Raw genomic sequence first — 25,194 nt, 5'->3', positions numbered from 1 at the left:
ATATAGCTTGAATTTGTTTGATTTTATTTGAGACAATATTCAACTTAATAAAATTGTCATTGTTTTTTCTTAGAAATTATTCAGTAATTATTAAACAACCAGTTCTTTCGCTTAGTTAGTTAGAGGACCTAAGTAGGACCTAAGTTATCAACATCACATTTTCTTCTTGTTTCTATTCTCTTTCTCAGTTCCTTGCGGTCTAAACTTAATTAAATTAGGAATGATGATTCACTATGGAGGATGTAACGTCGTTTGAAAGGTCCCACAGGTTGTCCTTACGCCTGGCCAGCGGCTTAAACGGAAAGTTAAAAAATACGAAACCGAATGTTGCACAGGCCGTTCATTTTCTTGAGATTGCGCAGAAGAGTGAGAATCAACGATTAAAACTGCAACAAGAAATTGAATATTATAAGAGAGTCCTTGAAGACCAACGCCAGCAGCAGGTTGTGCAAAAGTTCGAATTTGAAAGGGAACTTCTGTTGAATAAACAAAAAGAAAAACTGATTGACAAAAAAATACAAACAAGCAGCATCAGCAGTGATATTAGCAGCAGCTTTGTAGTTTCTAAACTGGATTCTCATAAGTGCAGTAACCAGGTAAATATTTCCAACAATTTAATGAATTTCAATATGGATGACAATTTCACTGACTCAAATTTACCAAATAAAAATTCTGGCAAAAATAAAGCAGAATTAAAATTTGCTGTTCCTCCAAAAATTCATGAATATAAAATTAATAATCAAAACCATTCAAATGCAAATGCCTGTGAGAGATCATGCTATTATGAATGCCATCATTATAATTTAAATAATGAGTCTTCTAAACATGAATATTTAAATAGGCATCATAATAAAACAAATGACCACTATGTGCTACAATGTGAAAGCTTAAATCCCCCCCATAAAGAACCAGCTGAAGTAATTAAATATGCAGTAAGAAATAACAGCTCAAATGAAGATGTAACCCATAAGAAAATAATTAAATCACAAGAATGTAAATCAGGGAGTCCTAAGAATTTTGATGCAATTTTAGTACAGACTTCTGATAAAAGTCATCATCATAGTGTTGATAGGTGTAAAAATGTTACTACTATGATAAACAAAGATTCAAGCCTTGCCAATAATGGTTTCAATAATAATTTAAATCAAAATGACTTTTGTTGCACTTTACAAAATTTAGCTGCTGAAAATATAAACGTATCAAACTTGCATCCATTGCCAAAAAAAAGGTCTTCATTGAAATTAGCCAAACCCACAACTAATATTATTAATGAGAATGACAATAATAATTCAAATGTTGAATCCGTTTTGAATGTATTAAATAATCAGCTGGCTACAACAACCAATCAAGATACATGTGTTGATGAGTTAAGCCTAAACAAAACTGGCTACAAATGCAATGATGAAATGCTAGGCAATGGTTGTAATATTAATAACAATAATGTTGATGGCAAAGATAGAGAAACATACTTCAATGATCAAGATGGTGCTTGCCACAATGAAGTACTTGAAATTGAAAAGCATAAAAACCTGGTGCATGATAAAAGCAATAATGATTTTATAAACAGACTAACTGGAATGAACAGAAAAAGTTATAAAGATGAATCAGAAACATCTCTATTGAATTACAAGTTAGATAATACATCAATTGTTGCTAATTCACAAGACAACAAAGTTGACCAGCCACAATGCAAAGGAAAAGTTGCAGCATGCAGACAAACAAGTTCGGTTCGTAATGATGCTTATGTGAGTGAATTTTCTGAAAAATTTTTCGACAGACTGACATCTAGTGAGCAAGCAAAAATAACCAACAACAAAGGAGTTAATAAGAATAGTGCATGCCTTCCAAGTCAGTCACCATTAAGCTATTTTAATAATTATAATACAATTTTGATAGAAAGAAGCCCACATCACCAAAGAAATGATGGGAAGGAAATAAGCGTTGATCAATGTGCGAACACCAACCAGGCAGCAACAACATACTTTGATGAAGATGACTTCTCTGAATATAATCATTATTACGAAAATAATCATAATCACATCAAGAATTCAGTAAAGAATTATTCTGAACTTTATACAAACGTGGAAGACTTGGCCGTTGAAAAAAATAGTTACACAGATGAAAAGGATAACTATGTTGCCAATGAATCTAATAACAATTATAATGACTTTGATGTTTATGAGGGAGAATATGTTAGTTTCAATAAACATGATGAACTTAATTTTAACAAGTCACTTCATTCCCGATATTACTATGATAATTTTATGCCTGATTTTAATGATGACGGTGAACCCAATGTTTTTTATGATGATTCTTATAACATATTTAACAGTTTAAATTATGATGGATGCTATAACATGTCATGCTCAAATAAAGGCTGGAATAAAGAAGCAATGTTAATACAACAAGAGCTGCAACAATTTCAGCAACAAAGTGACTACGGTGATGTTATTCCACCAAAGAATAGCAAATCACGAAAAGATCAGTCCAAAAATAATTATAAAAAAATGACAGACAAAAAAAAGAATGGTAAACAAAAACCTGAAAGTAATCACAAAAGTGAATACAACACAAGTAAAGACAAGCGAACAGATTCTAAGGCCCAAAAACTTAAAAACAACAGACCACATGATAAATGTAATGTGACTGAAGTTGTTGAAGAAACTCAACGAAATTCAAAAAAGTCAAACCATAAATCTAACCATAAAAAAACAAAGTACAAAAAAGATGAGCTAGCCAATGCAAAGATTGATAATAAAAATGATAAAGATAACAATGCTAACAGTAACTGCAGTAATAACATCCAAGATAACACCAAAAGCAAAAACAAAAAACAAATTAAAAGAAATAATAAAAAAATGCAGACGGTAAATGATCAACCTCTTGATAATTCATTAATAGAACTTTTATTGAAGTTGGCTATGAGTGTGATGAACAAAGGTGATGTGCCACGTGAACTGGCTGATTCAGTTAGAAAACTTATGTTAAATTATCTCAATAGCGAAACTACGTACAATAATAATTGTTTTGCTGATTTTACCTGCACAAACAGAAATGGTAGTGAAAACAACTCAGTTGATTGCAATGCTGTTGTTGCTCAATTATTATCTGGTTGTGTTGAAAAAGACTCTATAAAACATATTATGAACAATCCAATATTAAATGCACAACAAAAGCCTGAACAACAGCCTGTTGCCCAATTGATTGGTCTGTTAAAATCGTTCACTTGCTGCAGGAATGATCAAAATTCATTCAGCAGTTTAAACAACCCTGACCTTCTCAATGTACTTCAGCAAACAATAATATCTAATAACAATGAAAATTGTCTTGATTCTCATGAAGCTAACAACTCAATAGGAAATCAACAACAAAATTGCTTTTCGCAGTATCGTGATCAATTCATTTCAAATGAATCTAAGTTACAGAAACAAGCAAATGACTTTCAGGTAGTGAATGAATCTCAGTTGCAACATCCGCACAAAGAAATGAAAGAAAGACATGGGAATGGCATTTTAGAGACATCTCCACCGCTGGTCGATCAAATCAACATTAAACAAGATACGAATAAGAGTTGTGCTACTGAAAAGTATTCATACGTTGAGCAAAACACTGCAAAAACACTTTATGAATTTGACACAGAGGCATACATAAAGAAAACAGTAGAAAAGCAAATTGAATTGCAGATGAAACAGCAACAACAGCAGCAAATCTTACATAAGCATTCAAACTATCCACCTAACTATGATGAAAATTTAAACGGATCTAGAAACAGATGTGATATTAATGACGGTGATAATGGAAGTGAAAATTTTGAAGAAGATGAATTCATAAGGAATAAAAATTCGATCAACAATAACATTGAAAGCATTATTGATTTCATTAACAATAAAAAAAGCACCTTTTTCTCTAACACAAATGCTACAAGTGACAATAATGATGAGACAGTTTCTGTCTGTAACAAAAAATGTCTGAAATGGGAAAACAATTCAAATAAAGCTGAGCTAGGTATAAACAACATTGTTAAAAACTCTAATGTTAACAATAATAACCGTAATAATAAAAATAACAGCAATAACGACAGTGACGACAGTAACAACTACAACAACAATAACAGCAGTCATTACGGCAAAAAAGATACGCAGAACTCAGCATCAGTGTCTGATATTTCAGAATGCATATCGCAGATTGCAACAACCGAAACAACAACTTTCACATCAGCAACATCTTGTCTGACAGAGGATTGTGAGTGCAATAGGTCATCAATTCATCATCACAAACATTATAACAATGGACATCACCACTGCTGTCATTGGAGGAAGAAGATGAATAGAAAACAAAAGTTGAGATGTTGCAGCAAGAAGTCTTCCAGATGTAATTCGTTCTACCATCATCCTCATCATCATCATCACCATCATCGTTATTATCGTCATTATAATTCTAGCCCTGATAAAAAATATAAAATATCATCTCACAATTGTTCACAAACTGGATCGTGTGAGAGTGCCATAAATCTGAACGGCAGGTATATACAGAGGGCTAGAAATATTCGTGGCAGATACATGAAGGGACATAAATTAGAAAAGTTGTCTAGCAATAAGAGCAACAAAATAAATGCAAAAATTGAAAATGACAACACTGTAAAATATAAAACCATTTCAAATCTTCAGAGCAATAAAATTAATTCTAACAATTCAAATACCGCTAACAATGATGTTAAATTTTCCAACTTTGATAAAAGTAACTCTAAACAAGGAACACTCAAAGAAACAACTGAAAACAATCCTAAAGCTCGTACACTGTTGGCTGAAATATTCTGCAAATTCAACATGGCTAAAAATTCAAGACATTGTAATGATAATAACAATAATGACTGCAACAACAATAACTGTTATGAAAGAAATGCAAACAATTCATCGTCTTCATATAAAAATACGACATCATTAAATGATGACATTGATTTTAATTTGAAAACTTTGAAAAAATTACTGAACGAGCGAGATGAAGTCAGATTGTTTCTTATATCAGAATTGGAAAAAGTCAGACAGAATCTTAATGAGGAACGCATGAAGTATTGTGGAGAAATCAGCGCAACGAAGCAACAACTCGCTGACTACAGCCTCGCGCAAAAAAAGAAGATGGCAAACTTGGAAAAAATTGTTTACAAGAGGCTGGAGTACTACGACAAATTAATAAAGGAACAGCAGGAATACATTGATGAGAATCACAATTCCCAATCAGAAAGTGGTCAACAGTTTTTATCAGGTGAGCAACGACACTCTCTTCAGCATAAACCTGCTACTATTCTTGCACAAAACTTGCCACCATTCTATGACGACCTATCTTTTATATTAAGTACAAATAACGATGATGATGAGGATGAAGTAAATAATGATGATTCTGAAGTAAAAGCAGGACAGCCTGATCAGAAATATGTACAACCGCAACCACATCAGGTACAACAACAACAATGTTCTTCTTACACCAATCATCTCCCAAAAAATACATCTCAAACGACTGAAAACATTTTAAACCTTGCCTATGCTGGCAATATTGATATCAATGAGATGGATGAATTGAGCAGACAGGCTGGTAAAAAAGTTTCATTCTTTCCGTCAACTCCAAGAAGAATGAAAGAATCACTGGGGCAACCAGTTTACAATTCTAGTGACATCAACACAGATTTCAATGTAGATAACATTAGTAATGTGGAAAAAGCAAAGTTGCTATCAGAAAGTAAAAAAAAATTGGCGCAACAACCAGAGCAGAATGAGCAGCTGCAGTACAGTTCCATTCCAGTAAAATCTCGTCAGCAAAATAAGTATGGTCAACAATTTCTTAATACAGAGAATCTAATGGAGGAAAAAAACTTCAATCAACAGTATTATCTTCCAGAACAGCATGTTCAACAACAGCCACATTTTCAGCCACATTTACAATCCCAACAACAACATTTACAACAGCATTCACAACCACTACAACAACAACAACTGTACTGGCATCAGCATCGACAACAGCTAAAGCATCAACAAACATCAAAGCATCAACAACAGCATTTCAAACAGCAACATCAACTACCACATCAACAGCTACAACAACGTCAACCACATCTGCAAGCACTACAGTTTCGAAAAAACTATAAACAAGATCATCAACAAAAACATCGTCAACAACAACAAAATCAACAGAAACGTCAACATGAACATCCTCAACAACATCTTCAAAATCATCAACAAAGACATTTAAAAAGTCAAGAACACAGATATGAAAAGTACCAACCAAATCCCCAAGAGCAAGATTACGATCAGCGGCAACAGCAGCAGCAGAGTCAGCAATATTTTTCACAGCATACTAATTATCATAATTTTCAACCACATCACCGACTGCAACAAGCAGAGAACAACAACGCAGGTAGACGACAAACACAACAACAGCCACAAAATTTAATGCACAACGGCCCATACACTAGCGTTAAAATGAGCAAGCAAGATTTCTTTTCACAATTTAAGAAGCCTTTCATTCCAAACATTGATGTGCGCTGTAATGAAAATGACAAGGCTAATGAGGATGATGATGACGACGACGATGATGATGGCAGCTCAGACAGCAACAAACATGATGACAAGAATAGTGATGAGGATGAAGATAACGAGAGTGATTGTAGTTCAGTTGATGTTAATATCAACCAAAACTACAACAATAATAACATGAATAATAGTGGTGGTAGTAGCAGTGACTCATCTAGTGCAACTACCTCTGAGTATAATTATAAAACTCAAAATCAGCCTCAACAACGACACCAACAACGATACTTGAAGCAATCAACACCAGATAAACAAAAACAAAGCATATCAGAGATGAGGTCTGATCAACGGAGTCAGCAGCAGTTGATGATGCACGATGAATTGGAACTAACGCCACACCAACCACAACAGAAGGTGTGCCCAGATGGCGCCATAGTCTCACTACCAGCAGGTGCAACACCATTCACAAATGCGCCTGCTCATGGAAAGATTCACAAACAGAGCTTGGAGTGTGATTGCACACACGAGAACGTAAATGAAAACAACAACAATAGCTACAACAATGAAGGTTTTGGTGATTTCAAGAATGATATAAATGATGGTTTGAATAATGCTGAGATCAATAATAAGTCAATAAACTCCTATATTTCAGAGCAGTTACAAAATGTATGTATGCATAATATGATGCTAGAGCGAAAGTTGAAACAAAAGGAGATTGTGGGTCAAATTTGCGATCAGTCAACTGGAATCCAATGTAACTACAAAGAAGAGGGAGATAAGGAACAACAAAACTTGAAAAAACAACAACTTCAATTCCAACAAGATAGCCAACAACAGCATAATATAAAATTTAGTTGTTTGCAACAACCCCGGCTTACAGAGCCACAACTGCAACAGCAGATAACCGATTCCGGCTCTGTTGAAAATTTTAAAAATAAATTTAACCAAGTGATGCAGACTTTGAAAAAGAATTTGACAATCAACTCCAACCAACAGGTGATGCAAAATACCGAGGGGACGTGCAATATTTCAAAGTCAGAAAATAAGGAGAACCAAGATGAAGAATTGACAACAAAACATGCAACTACGTCGGAGCCACAACAGCAAGGCTGTGACGTCATAACAAGGAAGCAATCAACCAAGTGTGTTGCTGCTGTTGCCAAGTCCAAACAAGATGACGCCATTAATAGGTGTGAACTGGATAATAAAACGCCACAACAACCACCGTCTTCATCACTGAGAGGTCTCACATCAACGACAACTTTAACAACTAGAACATCACTAACAATCACAACGTCGTCAAGGTCGTCAAGGTCATCAAACGAATTGCACGGAAAAGATAATTATGAGATAATGTGCAATATTTATTCCGATATCATGGAGATCAATAATCAGCTTGAAGAAAATCAAAATAGGGAAAACAATTCCAACGAGTCTCACTACGCTAAAAGAGGTGTCAACAACAACAACAACGATGATAATAATAATTATGACGAGGAAGAGGAGGAAGAAAATGGTGATAATGTAAGTAACGATGCAGACTACAAGGTTGAATATAATGATAACAATTTTGACGCAAAAAACAAGATGCATCATCATGTCATTTGCTCGAAATCAGAAACATTCATGAGTGTACTCCTATCCAAGTTGTACCAGCAGATGTCAGACCGCATTGAAAATGTAGACGATGCAGCTGTTGATGATGATGGTGACGATGATGCTGACGATGTTAACAACAGCAGCAGAAGCAACAACAACAATTATAACAATTACGATGACATTAACACCGGCGAGGCAAATCAGATGAACATGATTGCATGTTATAACAATAACCAACTCAGCAACAAAATGCACAACTTTGACAGTTATTATTACAGTAAAGATAACAACTACGAGAACAGTAACAAAACTTGTAGCAGCGGTAAAGTGGCTGAAGTTAACGAGTTGCATCATCCGGAACAAAATGACGATCATCGGCTGCAACGTTTCAGTCACGTTCACAATCATGGACATCATTTATGGATGCCACAGCCACAAAAACACTCCATCAATATTCCACATTCAGAAATCTTCAAACATTACCACTACATGCAGAGATATCATCACCCTTCACTAAGACCAATCCATCCTTCTCATAATGAGAATTTCTCTCAGATGCAAACCTTTCAACATAGAAACTACCACGAAAATTTCCAACAACATGCTTCCATATACCCACAGCACTACTACAAGCCACAATCACTGAATGAGACGGCACAACAACTCACCAACAATGTTATTACTACTCCATTTTCAACATGGACGAAACTCTAGAACTTCATCCGCCGATGCCAACACTATTGAATTAATTCCTTTTCTTTTATTATTTTCATCTAAGAATTTTACAATCGTACAATTGATTTTACAAGCAACCATTTACAATGATGGTTATTTTGAATACTTCAATGCTTCGGCTTATCTGCTTATCAAAATCTTTTATGTCGTTGGATAATTAGTTATTTTCATAAAATATTTCTAATTATTTTTATTCGTTTTTGTTTGATTGAAAAAAAAATACAACCATTAATGTATTTCATATAATTTTGTATGTTTGAGTTTACAAAACTTGCTATCTTAACAAACACGGGCCATTTTACTGATATATGGAACTATTTTTATACGCATGAATGTGACATACGCACACAAACACATAAACACACACAGACACATATATATATAATATATATGTGAGAGAAAAAGTGCATAAAAATTTTCCATATTTTACATAATTTATTTTATTAGTACCTTCCATAAGTTGCGTAAGACACAAGCAGTTGGTTAATAAGTGTATTTTTCAGAAAGCAGTCATATTACATGATATATATATATATATATATAATAATAATATATGTATATATGCCAAACGGCAACCCCCGATCTCGGAGAAAATGTCGTCTAAACGTGTGTTGTTTGTTGTTTGTTATATGTATATATAATATATATATAATTTTTCATGTTAAAATGTTTTAAAATTTTCGGAATAACGTCGTTTTGTTATAAATAGTTCAGAGTTGTTTTTTTAATGTAATAAATAATGGAAATAAAAATATGCCGTCCATAAATTTCATAAAAATAAGGAATGACAGGGCAACACGATAAATATACATACATACATGTACAGTACAGAAACCCAACTATTTGAAAACATTTTGAGGTACGAATTAAAGTTTTAATTAAATTAAAATAATTAATGGATATATTGAAAAAAAAAAAACAATTTATTTATTAGTACTCGATTGTGTTTAAAATAGCTTTACTGCATTGCCTATTTATCTACGTTACTAATGTGATAAAGCCGTTTTTAAAATTACATGTAATTGTTTACATAGGTTAGTTGATTCAATACAGCAAAATATTTTTAGCACAAATAGACGTTAATAACATTTTTAATATTTAATGACGTAATATATATAAAAACTAAATAAAAACGAACAACTCTTAGTGAAGAATTCAACAGTATAAAACCATTTAATTAATTTACTCGCGGTACTGCAATGTAAGATTGCATTATCGGTAGATGTAGCCAACTATGTGTGATGACAGCCGTTCGTAAAAGTTAAATAAACTTCAATTCTCATCGGTATTCTCCTACCCCGTCGCAAATTCACAATCACATTTAAAACAAATCTGAAATAAAATGAAAAAGTACTAGAAATGCAGATTTCAATGAAATTATATATGAGTGTGTGTGTTTAGTTAGTGTTTCTATTCAGTTCAGAACACTTGTAGTTCAATCGAATAAAGTTAGAATTAAGTGTCTTTAGTTTATCAGCAAAATGGAAGTTGAATTTTAGGATATAATATTAATAAATATGAGAATGATAACTGAACTGTTCAAAATAAGTACAAATAATCAATAAAAAATAAAATAATAAATAAATAAATATAATAAAGCAGCCTTATAAAACTTTATTAAATTTTTTAGCAGTATCAAATAATGCCATCCAAACTGGAATCATAATGATCAATACAAACCTAATTTATCAGGCCCACACGCGCGCATAGAGACACGCACACACACACGCATAGATACACACACACGTATAGACACACACACGCACGCACACATCTTACAAATAACATGCGTGTCATCGAGATAGATGAGAATTAATGTATTGTATTGTAATGTAATGTAGTAATGTAACGTAATCTAATGTGACGCCACTGACGCTCTGCCAATAGCGCTATATAAATAAAATTATTATTACTACTTATTATTATTATTACTAATATTATTTCGAAAAACAGAAGAAAAAAATTATGTCAGACCAATATCAACCCAATATTATCAGGCAAGGCAAAAATATCTTGGCTCGTGTGATGCACTCAAATTGAAATATGCATTTAGTTGTTCAACTCTTCCCGCCCATGACGTCTCTTGAATGAAATTACATATTAACTTATTTACATTCATCGTAAGCAAAGTTTAAAAAAAAAGTGTTGAACAGATAAATAAGTTGATAAACAAATGAATAAATAAAAAAAGATAAACATATAGAGGCGAATGAACAAACAACAAACAAACAAAAACAAACAAATAAATAAAAAACATACAATGAAGGAACTAGATTGAACATCAAAATGAATAATGATCAATACTGATAAATGTTTGAATCTAATTGGACAAGCAAACAAATGAACAAACAAACCACATATACAAAAATATTTATATAAAAATAATATTTTCTCAGAATGCATAATTTCACTGTCATACCTATGTATATATGAAATATACATATACATACACATACATATACATATACATATATATGTTGGAAGGAGACCATATTTTATAGAGGATTGTATGAATTCTACCGAATTGTTGGCATTAATCAAATTAAAGTTTGTCTTTTCAATTTTCCTTACTAGAATTCTCTGGTAATTGTTCAATTAGTACTTTAAATTGATTAATGCCAACAATTCGGTAAGATTCATACAATACTGTATATATATATATATATATATATATATATATATAATATAAAATTATATATATATATATATGTGTGTGTGTGTTTGTATTTGCATATACAATAAACAAATATTAGTTCATTACATGTTTCAAATTTAAAAATTTAAATGTGATATATATATAAGTGTAATATATATATACATATATATATATATATATATATATATATATATATATATATATATAATCTCCATAAGGCATTTTATAAGTGATTTTAACACATAATATATACAAAAAGACCGTATACAAACATGAAGAACAAATGGACAAAGACAAAAACACTGCCACTAACTAACTGCATAATATACAGTCAGACAAACAAAACCACATATTAATATACAATTATACAACTATGAAAACAATACAAAAAAAACTAAACTTTTTAAAAGCACATTTTTGTATCTTGTACATAAGTAAATGGATGTATGTACTGTATGTCTGTGCTATATACAGGTGTAATATCTGTGTGTGTGTGTGTGTGTGGATGTGTGTTTGTGTATGTGTGATTAAGAATGCATATGTGTGCATATGTGTACACGTATGCGTGTGTTGTGTGTGGGTATGTGCATACAGTACGATGAAAATTGCTTGATATTCAACTATTGCCAAAGACCTTTACACATATGTATGTAAATACAATTAAGCATATATTAAACACACACACACACACACACACACACATAGATATATATATATATACATATAATTTGTAATTTATGCATTGTACATTTCGACACACATGCATAGAAATGAAAAAAATTCTTTGCACAAATATCCTATGATGTGCCCCTCAGTCACTGTCATAAACGGAATTATAATATAACCATTTGGCAAGGAGAAATGAAAGAAAGACAAAAGACAGAACGAGAAAAAGAAAGCGGAGAGAGAGAGAGAAAGAGAGATATAGCAAGAGAAGGAGGAATTATTCTCATAGTGGTCGATGAGAAAAATGTGTCGCCAATTATGAATAGAGGAAGAGACGAGACGACGATGATGATGACGATGATGTTAATGATGATAATGTCTTCCAAAAATAATAATGATGAAACATGCTCTAATGGATGCCAAACGTTTCAGAGCCAAATATGGCTGGAGAGTGAGTGATCTGCTAAGTCATGTCTATTTATTTAATTTATTAGCATCGACCCTTCTTGAACTATATAAATGAATATTCGAGTAGTCTGTGCATTTAAACGTACATATATACCTACACACATTTATTTGCGATTCAAAACGAATACGAAGTCATGGTTTAGACTTCATCCTAAGTAGAGACATTGGCGAGACAGCAGCAGCAGCAGCTGCTAGACTTAAGGTACTTCCTCTGCTACCATCTGTGTAGTCATCTTCTTTGATGACTTCAGGTTCGTTGGCCGCTTCGAGACCTTCCTCTCCACTTTTTTCATCAAACTGTTCAACTTCCCTCGCCTGACGATTTAAAAGGTCTGTCATCTGACGAGAACGATTGCTGTCGAAAACTGCCAACTCCTCGTCTGCCTGTGATGTGATTGGTTGGTGGGGTGTTGTCATTTGCGTTGAACAAGCATTATATTTTTTATAGTGAAACATCAGATGTCGCCAGTGTTATATATAAAAGTTCATGATCTATGAACAAACGCAATAAATTAAAACAGAAAATAATTGAGACATCTTACTTCGTGTACTAATTTAGCCCTCCTCTCTGATACTCTCTCTTCCAATTCACTTCTCTCCCTCTTCGCCTGGTTCTGAGATTGCGTCATTATTTTGTTCTGACAGGCCTTCAAGAGATCGGCCTCTTCAATCAGTCGTTTGCGCAGTTCCGTCTCTTCAGCTGACTGAGTGGAGTCCATCCGAACCTGATCCAGGAAAAAGAACGTAGTTATTATGGATCTGGTAAAGACCAACATCCACTGCAATAAAGTATTTACGATTTCATAACCAAACAGAGCAGTTTGTAGCGAGTTATGTGGATTCGCTACAACAGAGCAGTTTGTAACGCAAACAAACACACACAAACAAGCGTATAAACCAACATTTTGATGTTGGGCGTATTCGTTGATGCTCTGCTGGTACTGTTCTGACAGCATGGCCAGCCTCCTCATGCGATCGTCCTTCAACTTCATCAGGACTTCTTTCTGTTCATTCTGCAGCGATTCATTACGTTTTTCATCGTCATTTAAGCTAATAACTAGAGTTGGATCAAAACATAAAGGTGCTAAATACGCTAAACATATTAAATCTGATTTTCAGTTTAAAAAAAAACAGTTTACTAAAAATAATTTTGTTGAATAAAATCTTATTGATGGTAAGAATATTTAGATACTTCAACGAAATCCGTCTAAAACAAAAATCCAATTGTTTCCCGCCAAAATCTACCTTTGGCGTCTTATAAATGATTTGCTCCTTGAGTAGTTTGTACTGTTTTGTTTGCACTCTGACGACATCTCGATACTGTTTTCTGATCTCCTGTTCACGAGTCCTCAGGTTTTTTGGCATCTGTCGGGATTCTGTACTGTGTCGTAGTTTCAGTTCTCTTTCTGCTCTAACAGTGTATTCATCCTGGTTCTTCAGCTCCTCCTATGATGTGGTTGGATGGCGATGGGGGTGGCAAATGAGTGGCTGGATGGTGGCAGTTGAAAAGTTGTTTAATGGATCTACACACAATCAGTCGAATGATAGGTGATTGGTCAAAATATATAAAGCCAGCTAAGTATTTCATTCAATAACTGTGAAAATATTTTCTAGTGTGGAAATAAACTAGCTCCATCAACAATTCAAATGACGAGTGAAAATAAATCTGGTCTGTGAGAGAACCTGGTGTTGTTGCTCCATCAAGTCCTGCTTGAGTTTCTGAAGATTTTCAAAATGTCTGATCTGCAGGTCTCTCACATCTTCATCTTGTCTCAGCATCATCTCGTGCAAGAACTCCATCTGGGTCAGTCTCTTGCCTGTATGCTGAGAGTTTGTTTGTTTGTTTGTATGTTTGTTTGTTTGTATGTTTGTTTGTATGTTTGTTTGTTTGTTAGTTTATTTGTTTGATAAGTTGATTCACATATTATATTATTTTTTATCATCAACTGTATTTTGTATCGTTATTAATGATATCAATTGCTGATCGAACTATTAATCTAGAAATCTTTTACATGTGAAACAGTGCATTTATATCATTTTCAATCTAACATTTACTATGGTCATCAAGTTTATCGTCATAAAAAAAACATCTATCATTATCATCATGACTAACTTTATCACCATCGTCAACAAAACCAACATCTTCATCACTAACTATCATCACCGACGTATCTTCATCCCATCATCAACATATCTTTATCGCCAACACCACCAACATATCTTTATCACCATCACCACCAACATATCTTCATCGCCAAAATCAACAACATCACCATCAATCAGCGAGTACCTCACGAAAAAGTTCTTGTTCAAAGAGATGGAACTGCAACAACTTCCTCCTATAAAACCTCCTCATCTCCAACGCCAGGAACTCCCTCTGCTGCTGTAGCAACGTCTGTTCGTTCTTCTGCTGCTGCTGTTTGAATGTGTCCTTCTTATCTTTCACCACCGCATCGCGATTTGGTGACGATGCCGGTAGACTCTGATGTGGTGTGGTTAGTGTTGCAATGATGAAGTGATGTAGTGGTAGTGTTGTTGTGAGGATAATATTATAACATAATGTGGCGATATGATGATGATGTGTTGTTGTGAGGATGTAATGCGATGTGATGTGATGATGATGTGGTTTTGTGAGGAGGATGATGATGGTGCGAGGAAAATAACCACTGTTGTTGCGAGAATGTTCGTTACGTTATGTCGTGTTGTTGTGATGATAAAGATGATGTCATGAGTGAATGGTAAGTGAAAAATGAATGCTAAATTAGTAAACGATTGATGAATAAATTTAGGTCTATACTTCAACTTTAATGATTATATTTCAATTAACATTCCAGTAATTTAACCAACCAGCCATAGAGTCAACCAACCAGCCAGCAATCCAGCCAGCCAGTCAACTAACCAGTCAACCAATCAGCCAGCCAGTCAACCAGCCGGTCAACCAACCAGTCAGCCAATCAGCCAGCCAGCCAGACAGTCGCTAGTTACGTCCTACCAACCTTTCTGATATCATCCTTGGCTCGTTGGTACTCCTTCTTCTGACTTTGCTGCATCTGCTTGACTTCCTGCTCATGCATGTGTATGATGTACTTCCTCTTCTTCACCTCAAGCACCTTTGTTACTTTCTGCATTAGGATGGTGACATCAAAATACAAACACATAACTGCGTATCCAGTTTTAAACTTGCACGTTCAATGGCATGAACAAGAAAGACATAAACAGCTACAAATGTGTTAGCAAGCAAACAAATCGATCATATGGACGTTTATTTTTGCAATGTTACAACTCCTCTTTACAAAATCCTTTAGTGTATAACTTGATCAGCATAAAATCAATCATCTAAATATTTAAACGAAAAAACTTGTAATCAACTAATTAAGTAACTGACCAATCAAACAAAAACCGACCAATCAATGAACCCTGAACTAGATCTAATCAATCAACCACCAGTCAGCTGACCTGCACTTTTTCTTTCTCCTTGACCTGTCTCTGAAGGTCAAGTTCAAGTTCTTTGGAATACTGTGTCCGACGTAATTCAAACTCTTTCTCATTTCTTTGCTTCAATTCATCCAACTCGATCGATTGCTTGTTCTCAAGCTGCAATTAAAAATAACATATTTGGAAGTTCATATTTGCAATAACAATCCCCATGCACAACATCTGCCTCTTCAAAATCAACTGGATCATAAAATCCCATCTTCACCATCATCATCACTCCACCATAAAATAACCAATTAAATAACCAACCAACCAATCAACCAGCCAACCAATCAGTCAATCAATAAACAAATCGATCAACCAATTAACCAACCAAAAAACTAACAAACAAATCAGTCAATTAACAAACCAGTCAACCAACCAATCAATCAGTCAATCAATTATCAAATGAATGAGGCAGCCAAGCAGCCAGCCAGCTAGCCAACTGAAGCCAACAAACCTGATGCAGTTGCCTCTTATGCTGTCTCCTCATCTGCTTGTAGCCAGACATTTGTTCCCTGATGATGTTCTGCTGGACTTGCTGGCGATGCTGCTGCGTGACGATGGACGTCGTGCGAATCGTTGAAAAGTTGTTCGGGGCATCAGATGAAGACGAGGAGGTCTTCGATAAGCCACCCATCGCCAGTGATATTGTTGGTGGTCGCTGTTGAGTGTGTATGTGTGTGTGCGTGTGTTTATGTGTGTGTGTGTGGTTTTGTGTATGTATGTACGGTATGTATGTATGTGTGTTGGATGTATGTATGTATGTATGTCTGTATGTATGTGTGTGTGTATGTATGTCTGTATGTATGTATGTTTGTGTGTGTGTATGTATGTGTGTGTGTGTGTGTGTGTGTGTGTGTGTGTGTGTGTCGGTTATGTGTAAATACGTAAATGGGTGTTTGTTACGTTGGTGAGTATGTGTATGTGTGTAAGTAAAGAAAATTATAATTTTCCATCATAAGTGGTAGTATCATCTCAACATCACTAACATCTATTATTCATTATCATCATCCTCATTCTACATCGTTTAATCTAACCTAACTTCCAATAAGGAACCTCAGTATCTCGAAAGAAAAAACATCAACAAAAAACATTTAAAAGAAAGATTATTACAAAATAAAAATAGAACGCTCTACAAGAAAAAAAAAATGAATGAACCTAACATCAATCATTGTTGATTGCTGTTCATGTTGTGGTTGTTGCTGCTGTTTAGTTGACTTCTTAGACGGCGATGATGACGGTGTGGAGGCTGGTGTGGTCTTGTTGCTGTTGCTAGCCAGGTGCGGATTCGAACCACCTGTCAGTATGCTCTCCTGACTCTCTCGACTCGTTAGGCTGTCTGACTTGTTGCTGTGACCGTCTTCCTGTCAATGTCATTGTTGTGATGTTGTGGGGATGTTGTTGTTGTGATGTTGTTGCTGTGAAGTTATTATGATGTTGTTGTTGTGATGTTGTTGTGTTGATGTTGTTGCTGTGATGTTGTTGTTGTGATGTTGTTGTAATGGTGTAGTTTTGTGATCATAATGGAGTATGGAGACGACGACGATTATGATAAATTTTGTGTAATTTCTATAAAGACCATGTTCTGTTACGCTAATGATAACGCGTGTTGTCTGTTATTAATAATGGCACTGATGTGTGGCACTGTCGTGATAGTGTTACGATAACAATAATGTAATGTAGTTACGATGACGTCATACATAATAACAACAACGGAGTAACGACGTAGTGATGACGTCACAATGACGATGATGATGCGGTTATGACGATTAACTAATGAGATGACAAATTTGGGAGTAGGCAGTTTTTGTTAAGCTGACTGGTTAATTAATACAGCCATGGAATTTCGTTTAATCGTTTACAAATATTTATAATTGCTTGATGACAGACAATATGTATGTGTGATATTTCAATTTTTTTTTTAATTTTTTTTTCAACATTACACATGTGCACTTCTTAACAGTGTATAATAATTAACTTTCAATTAAATACAAAAACCTCATTGGAGTAATAAAACAATTTTAAATATATTGAAATAATTGAAATATTGTAGTAATGATAACAATAGCAATAATAATAAATCAATTTTTTTATCAATAAAATGAAAAAATGAAATAATAAATATCATAATAAAAATGAAAATTATGACAAATATATAGCTGGTAAAGCAGAAAAACATACATCCAACATTAAGCAGACAACAGCAGTTCAACTTACATTGCAAAAAGGATTATATCATTTTTTGTTTTATAATAATTTCTCTTTTGTAAAAACTCTCGTTCGCAATTATATTTCAGAGGCTTTTAAAAGTTAACACAGGCAAAACAGAAAACAAAACACAACAACAATGACAACAACAACAACAGCAGCAGCAGCAGCAGCAGCAACAACAACAGCAGTGACAACAGTCAACACAACAACAACACAGCAAAACAAAACAACAAACCACACAACAACAACAACACAATATAAACAATGACAGCAATCAACACAACAACATCCAACAACAACACAACAACAACTAACAACAGCACAGTAAAACAAAACAACAAACCACACAACAACAACAACGACAACAACAACTAACAATAGATTCTTCACCAGCAGATATCTCCTCAGTGGAGTTTGTCTTACACGCAGCTTCCTTCGTTGCTGTTGCTATCTCCGTCTCCTCAGCTATCTCCGGGATTTTCAAGATCCTCCTTGTAAATTTAATCCCTATCCAGAATTTGAACAAATAAATAACTAAAATGAATAATGAGTGGATTAATTAATGTACTTTTAAAATTTTTTTTATTGTCTACTACAAGCCAGTAGAAAAATGTAAATACAATACGTTTGAATTCAATTCTATAATTTTTATTCGTTTGTCTGGTACTGATCAAGTTGAGATGAAGTAAATATAAGGAGTGAGAAACATGCTAACATATATTAGATTTCATTAGGCATGTTATTATGCACTAATGTCTAACAATCTAAACGATAAATCTAACTACATGTATATATCCCACAATGCCAATTCATTACAGCATTTTAAAAGCACACTTCCTTCTTTCAATTGCCAACCAAACATTAAAAACAATAAAAAAAATGAACCATCTAATCCTCAGATGAGCCAAAAAAATCTATAAAAAACGATCAATCAACAAATCAATCAACAAATAAATCAACAAATCAATCAACAAATCAATCGACAAATCAATCGACCAATCAATCGACCAATCAATCAACAAATCAATCAACAAATCAATCAAAAAACCAATCGACAAATCAATCGACCAATCAATCACCTTGCATGGTATCGAGCTTACGAACAGCTTCTTTTGTTCTGTCAACAAGAATGGATAGAATATCAGGTGGCCGAGGCATCTTCATGAATGGCAGCTGTCAACCAAACAATTTGTCCATAATAACAACAAAATTATAACAATAATAATAATAATAACGAAAGATCAAAATAAAACAGAACCAAAGAGCATGAAAGAGTGCAGCCAATCAGCGGCAAGCACAAACCTCAAGACACTGGCTGGCGTTCGGCCGTTTCTCAGGGTTTTTAACTAGACAGACATCAACGAAAGCTTGGAATTCTTCACTGAACTGTCGATTGGCGGTGGACCTGAGAACTGGAGGGTCGTTCTGAGCGATGTGGTAGAGGGCGCTCATGGCATTCATATTGAAGAGAGGTGGCTTCTCTTCAGCTGACAGTTTGTTGGTGGTGGTGAAATAGGTGAGGAGTTGAGAAGAGTGTACATGTGCGTGTGTATGTGTGTGTGCGTGCGTGTGTGTGTGTGCGTGTATGTGATTGTGTGCGCGTGTGCGTTTATAAATACTAGATGTGCATATAAAAGGTCCGATGTCCTTGTGGTTTTGAAGGTACGCAGTGCAGTTGTTCTCATGTTGTAGCAATGCATTACAGAGCAGTATTCTCTCATAAATGATTTCAGGAAAAAACAATCCAATTTCTAATATTATAATGCGAGTCTCTAAAAAATCAAATAATATTTAATATTTCTGAGCTGATTTCTAATAAAATGTTGATCTAAGAATAAATTTCCACAAATAAATATCAAACAATGTTAGGCACAAATATCAAAGATTAAACGAAGAAAGCACAAACCCAGTTCAATGCACGTGATGCCCAGAGACCAGACGTCCACCTTTCCATCATACTGACCATCATCCATGGCAAGGATAACTTCCGGAGCCATCCAGTATGGAGTACCAACGAAAGAGTTAGCTGGGGAAACTATTGAAGCCGATCCAAAGTCGGCTGGTGAAAAATTTTCAACTTAATCATTTGTAACATCAATTAACATATTTTTAATAAAATATTTAAATTTCAAACGCATGTTAACCAATAAATGGAATATAAATCAATGCTCTGATTAAACTTTATAATTTTAGCCACAAAAAAAACAAAAGTATGGATGTGAACAGATCAAAAAAACAAACCCAATTTGATAGTTCCATTGTCAGTGAGAAGTATGTTTCCCGCCTTGACATCCCTATGTATGCACCCCCGTCCATGCAGGTAGCACAGGCCCTTCAGTGCTCCATCACAGATCGAAGCTACCTCCACCTCACATAAACTCTTCTTATGCACTTTTTAGAAGTCATAAAAAAAATTCGAAATAAAAATTTAATAAATAATAATTTACCAATGGTCACTGAGTTAGCTAAGTGGGTGTTAGTGCCATGTCACATGCTGCTATTTTGCAACGGCATGATTCAAATACTGTCTGTCCGCAACTCAAACATCATTGTACACATATGTATGATGCAGTGTTTGCGCGTGCATGCATAATGTGTATGTGCGTCGTGTGGTGTGGATGGTAGAGCCCCCAAGCAGAGACTATTTTTCCAAACCGCAACCGCTCGCATCCGCACTGCTCATCATCCACATCATCTGCACCACATCCGCGAAGAGGCAACCTAAATCGGCCGTCTTAATCTCATGTTTAAAACTAGAAGATAGCAACACTAGAGAGCAATTTATTTACATTATAATTACAATCAGAAGAATTATAGAAGAATTTAATAAATTTTTCATTTAATAATTGAAATAACATAACAACGAGCACGAAATGAACGACGATGAGGAACTGAAACAAGAAGCTATTTATTTATTTAGTATTAATGAAGATGTTATGTTATATGTGGATCAAACCAAAATATATATATATATATATGTATGTACAGTACATATATATATGTATGTTAATTTGTATATACGTATGTGTGTACCGTATATGTGTATATATGGTGGTGATAACACTTGTGTTAAGTATCAAAGATAGATACACTTCACACGTACGTTTTGTATAACACACATATGTACACACATTTACATATGCATGTGTGTGTGTGTTGTGTGTGTGTTGTGTGTTTGTGTGTGTGTGTGTAACATTGAACAAACATTCTTTATTCATATCCACTAAAGTAATTAGAAGCTGCTTGAGAGACTCGGATATGGTCCTTGAATACACATACATACTCACACACGTACATATATGCAAACAAACGAAAAAACAAAATTTTGTAATCTGAAAATTTTTGAAAATATAAACAGACAAAATCCGCATAGTTTTGAAAATTTTTTATCGGCAACCACAGTTGCGATGCGGTAACCGTGGTTTGAAACCACATTGCGGTTATCCGCCTGGAGCTCTAGTGGATAGTACAGCCTTTGTGGTACAAAAGTTTAGTTTTCAAGTATCGAATGACATGTGAGGAGCTCTGTGTTTGACAGAGCAGCAGTACAAAGAATACAAAAAAAGTAAAATATAGTTGAAATTAAACTAGAAAAGGGACGAAAAATGTTTAATTTTAATGTAGTGCAACATCATCATTGAAATAAAATCGTTTGTATAATAGTAATGATGGCGTTTGTGTGTGATGATTGTGGATGTCAGCAAGTGCAGTCTCACTAAGATACCGTCAACAACAGGAATGAAAGCAATGTTTAAACCTGACTGAAGTTTGGTGTGGTGATCTTCTAATTTTTTTTATTTTTAGCATTCATTCACTCACTCATTCATTCATTCATTTGAACAATCAGCACCTAGCACTTTCTTTAAGAAGACTAATTTTCCAAAATAATACTGCATATCAATTTTTCCAATTCAAATAAATCAAACATTTTCATTATCAAGGATAGCAACTAATGCAACAATTCTTAATCTTCTTCCTAACTAAATTTCATTTAATTCAGTATACAGTCTATATAATTATAATAGTATAATATAATAAAAGAGAAAAAGAAAAAGAGAAAGAGAGAGAAAGTGAAAGAGATAGACAGTAACAGATTGCAAGTCAAATATCAGACTATACTTTGTAGATTAACTCCATTGGTCCCAATTTTGTAGCAACTAATAATGAGAATAACTATCTAATCTATTCAACATTCTCCTACATCTATCATCTCCCTATCTCTCCCTCTCTCTCTCTCTCTCTCTCTCTCTCTCTCTCTCTCTCTCTCTCTCTCTCTCTCTCTCTCTCTCCAACATTTCTTCATCTAACTACTCAAACATTATCTCCAGAAAATAAAATCTGTTTTTTGAAAATGTTATAAACCACATCCCAACAAAAATATTATAGATATAAATAATATGAACAGATTATGATAAAGAAGATAACCTTCAATGAGATTTGAAGCAGACCCCAAGCAATACTCCATGGACAACTACAAGTGTAATATCCATCCATTAAAAAAATCTTCCATTATAATGCAATTTAACAATTTATCAAAAAAAATAAACCAAAAATAAAATAAAACAAACGAACGAACGAATCTTAGAAAGCCTAAATAAAAATTGAAATGAAGAGATGTAGATAAAATCAACTCATGATGATATTCATGCATTCAAGTGAATTTACTTCTGCGACCTAAAACATACAATGTGTGTCATTCATAAGCATTAACATACACTGTGTGTTTGGTGTTGTAACCCTTGAGAATACTAAAAAAAAACTTATAAAAAAATGTAATAGAGCAGCCAAAAACCGACCCAAACAGTGTTATCCTTAATGTAGCAGCCCTTGTAGGCAACACAGTTTTCGTGCTTCAGTGACTGTAGAAACTGTACCTCTTTTATAATATCTTGCCATTTCTTGAAAGTTTGAAAAATCAATTTAAAATGTTTCCCTTTAAATAACAATCTACTCATATATATGGCAACAATTAGAGCAGCAAAATTAACCCTAACAATTACCTTCAATCTGTTATATACAATATTGTGCCATCTATCTATATCTAATAGACTGTAAAACACAGTTATAAATAAAATTAGAAATCTGTGTGGGTGTGTGTATGAGTGTGTGTGTGTGTGTGTGTGTGTGTGTGTGCGAGATGTGTGAGAGTGAGTGTGTGTATGTGTTTGAATGGCTTGTTTGCTTATTTAGTCTGGTAGCATGGATAATGTTAATATTTACCTTACACCCAAGTTGTAAATTTACAATATATAAACAATATATAAATAATCAAATAGCTAAAATTATATATATATATATATTATATATATTATATATATATATATATTATATATATATATAAATATATATATATCATAATTATATAATGAATTATTCATCTGTGTCTGTTTTTTTATACATTTCATCTTATAATTCTTCTAATCCTTATTTCATTGCCATGAAGTCATGACTGTATAGTGTATGTATATACTATTAGCAAACAGGATAGCCAAACTATGCATATATACCATTAGAAAACTAAATAATATAATTTATATATATATATATAGATCGGCTTGGAGACAGAAACTGATGAATGGATGGATGAATTGATGGAATAAAAAAGTCTGACCCATAACGAATGGAGACTATAAACAAGATTTGATAAGATTGATTAATATATGTATATATATATATATATATATATATATATATATGTTGGTAATACCATAATTTTACAATATTCTATAAATTCTACCAAATGTTTGTAGTTCGTATATATATATATATATATATATATATACATATATATATATATATATATATATATATATATATATATATATATATATATATATATGTATACATATATATATATACATATGCTGGTAAAAGATCAAATTCTTTAAATTCTTAAAATCAAATATATATAATGTATGTTTGTATGTAACATTTATTACTTTTATTATTTTTATTAAGTTTTATTCTATGATTCTATGCAAGTAAAAACTACCTCCCCAGACTTGTTTCCCTGAAAGCACATCTTTTTAATAGCAACAACTTCATTTTTTATGGCATGTTTTGCCTGTTTTAATTAAGGATTAAAATGAATTTTAATTAAAACATTTTTTTTGATAATTGAATGAATTTATTTTAGATTTGTTAAAATATTTTCCTTTAAAATTTTCACTGAACATTTTTAATCTTATAATTAGAAAATTAGAATCTAATCAAAATCATTAAACAAAGAAAACTGACATAGTAGACAGCACCAAAGCTACCGTGGCCAATTTCTAAAAGATCCGTAAAAATCTTGTCCGGGTCCTCACTCGAAAACACGTCTGAATTTTTAATAAAATTAGGAGATTTTGGTGTTCCATTTCTGTGAGTGCTGAACATGTTGAAGCTCCGGTTCAGTTTAGGAGTTGAAAAACGATGTTAGGTGGATATGTATTTTCAGGAAAAAATAAATTATCAAATTACGAATGAATTTATTAAACATGTACAAATATTTTAGAAGTTAGGTAAAAATTTCTTGATCTTCATTTCAGTACAATAGTTTGACTTTGAGGATAGACTCGTAACAACCAATTGAGGTTTGTAATTGCACGTATGGGAGGATAAAAATATTTTACAGAAGTATATTTTCAATTGTTTAGCTCATAGTTATTATTATTGTTATTTACAATTATAGTAGTTTCCACTTGATTATCCAATTATATATATATTTATACATATATATATATATATATTTTTTATTAATTTATTTATATAATAACACTATGTCATTATCATTCTTGAGTCGCTGATATTATGAGCTGACATTGATTGTGTAAAGAAAATGTTCAGAAACGATTTGTTTATGTTATATTATTTAAAATC

The 25,194-nt window shown here is 33.3% G+C and overlaps 2 protein-coding genes across 2 annotated transcripts; one reads left to right on the top strand and one right to left on the bottom strand.

Annotated features, from left to right (window-relative positions):
- Window positions 1-233: 233 nt before the first annotated feature.
- Window positions 234-8,834, top strand: HELRODRAFT_169583 (hypothetical protein; the record flags this gene model as incomplete). Its single annotated transcript, XM_009015426.1, has 1 exon — window positions 234-8,834. One exon carries the CDS (start codon window positions 234-236, stop codon window positions 8,832-8,834), a length of 8,601 nt encoding a protein of 2,866 aa, XP_009013674.1.
- Window positions 8,835-12,777: 3,943 nt separating this feature from the next.
- Window positions 12,778-24,711, bottom strand: HELRODRAFT_169582 (hypothetical protein; the record flags this gene model as incomplete). The annotated part of the gene is made up of 21 exons (XM_009015425.1): window positions 12,778-13,029; window positions 13,188-13,370; window positions 13,548-13,658; window positions 13,891-14,091; window positions 14,329-14,469; window positions 14,936-15,127; window positions 15,310-15,311; window positions 15,686-15,767; window positions 16,126-16,239; window positions 16,658-16,783; window positions 17,286-17,486; window positions 18,710-18,867; window positions 19,434-19,506; window positions 19,636-19,820; window positions 19,953-20,105; window positions 20,240-20,392; window positions 20,575-20,724; window positions 22,759-22,804; window positions 23,130-23,231; window positions 24,326-24,397; window positions 24,571-24,711. The coding sequence occupies 21 exons, from the start codon at window positions 24,709-24,711 to the stop codon at window positions 12,778-12,780; spliced, it is 2,838 nt and encodes a 945-aa protein (XP_009013673.1).
- Between the last annotated feature and the right edge of the window lie 483 nt (window positions 24,712-25,194).

This window comes from Helobdella robusta (genome assembly GCF_000326865.2).
Source record: "Helobdella robusta unplaced genomic scaffold HELROscaffold_16, whole genome shotgun sequence".
Lineage (NCBI taxonomy): Eukaryota > Metazoa > Annelida > Clitellata > Rhynchobdellida > Glossiphoniidae > Helobdella > Helobdella robusta.
Note: the sequence above shows the minus strand (reverse complement) of the source record. Positions and strands in the feature narration are given on the sequence as shown.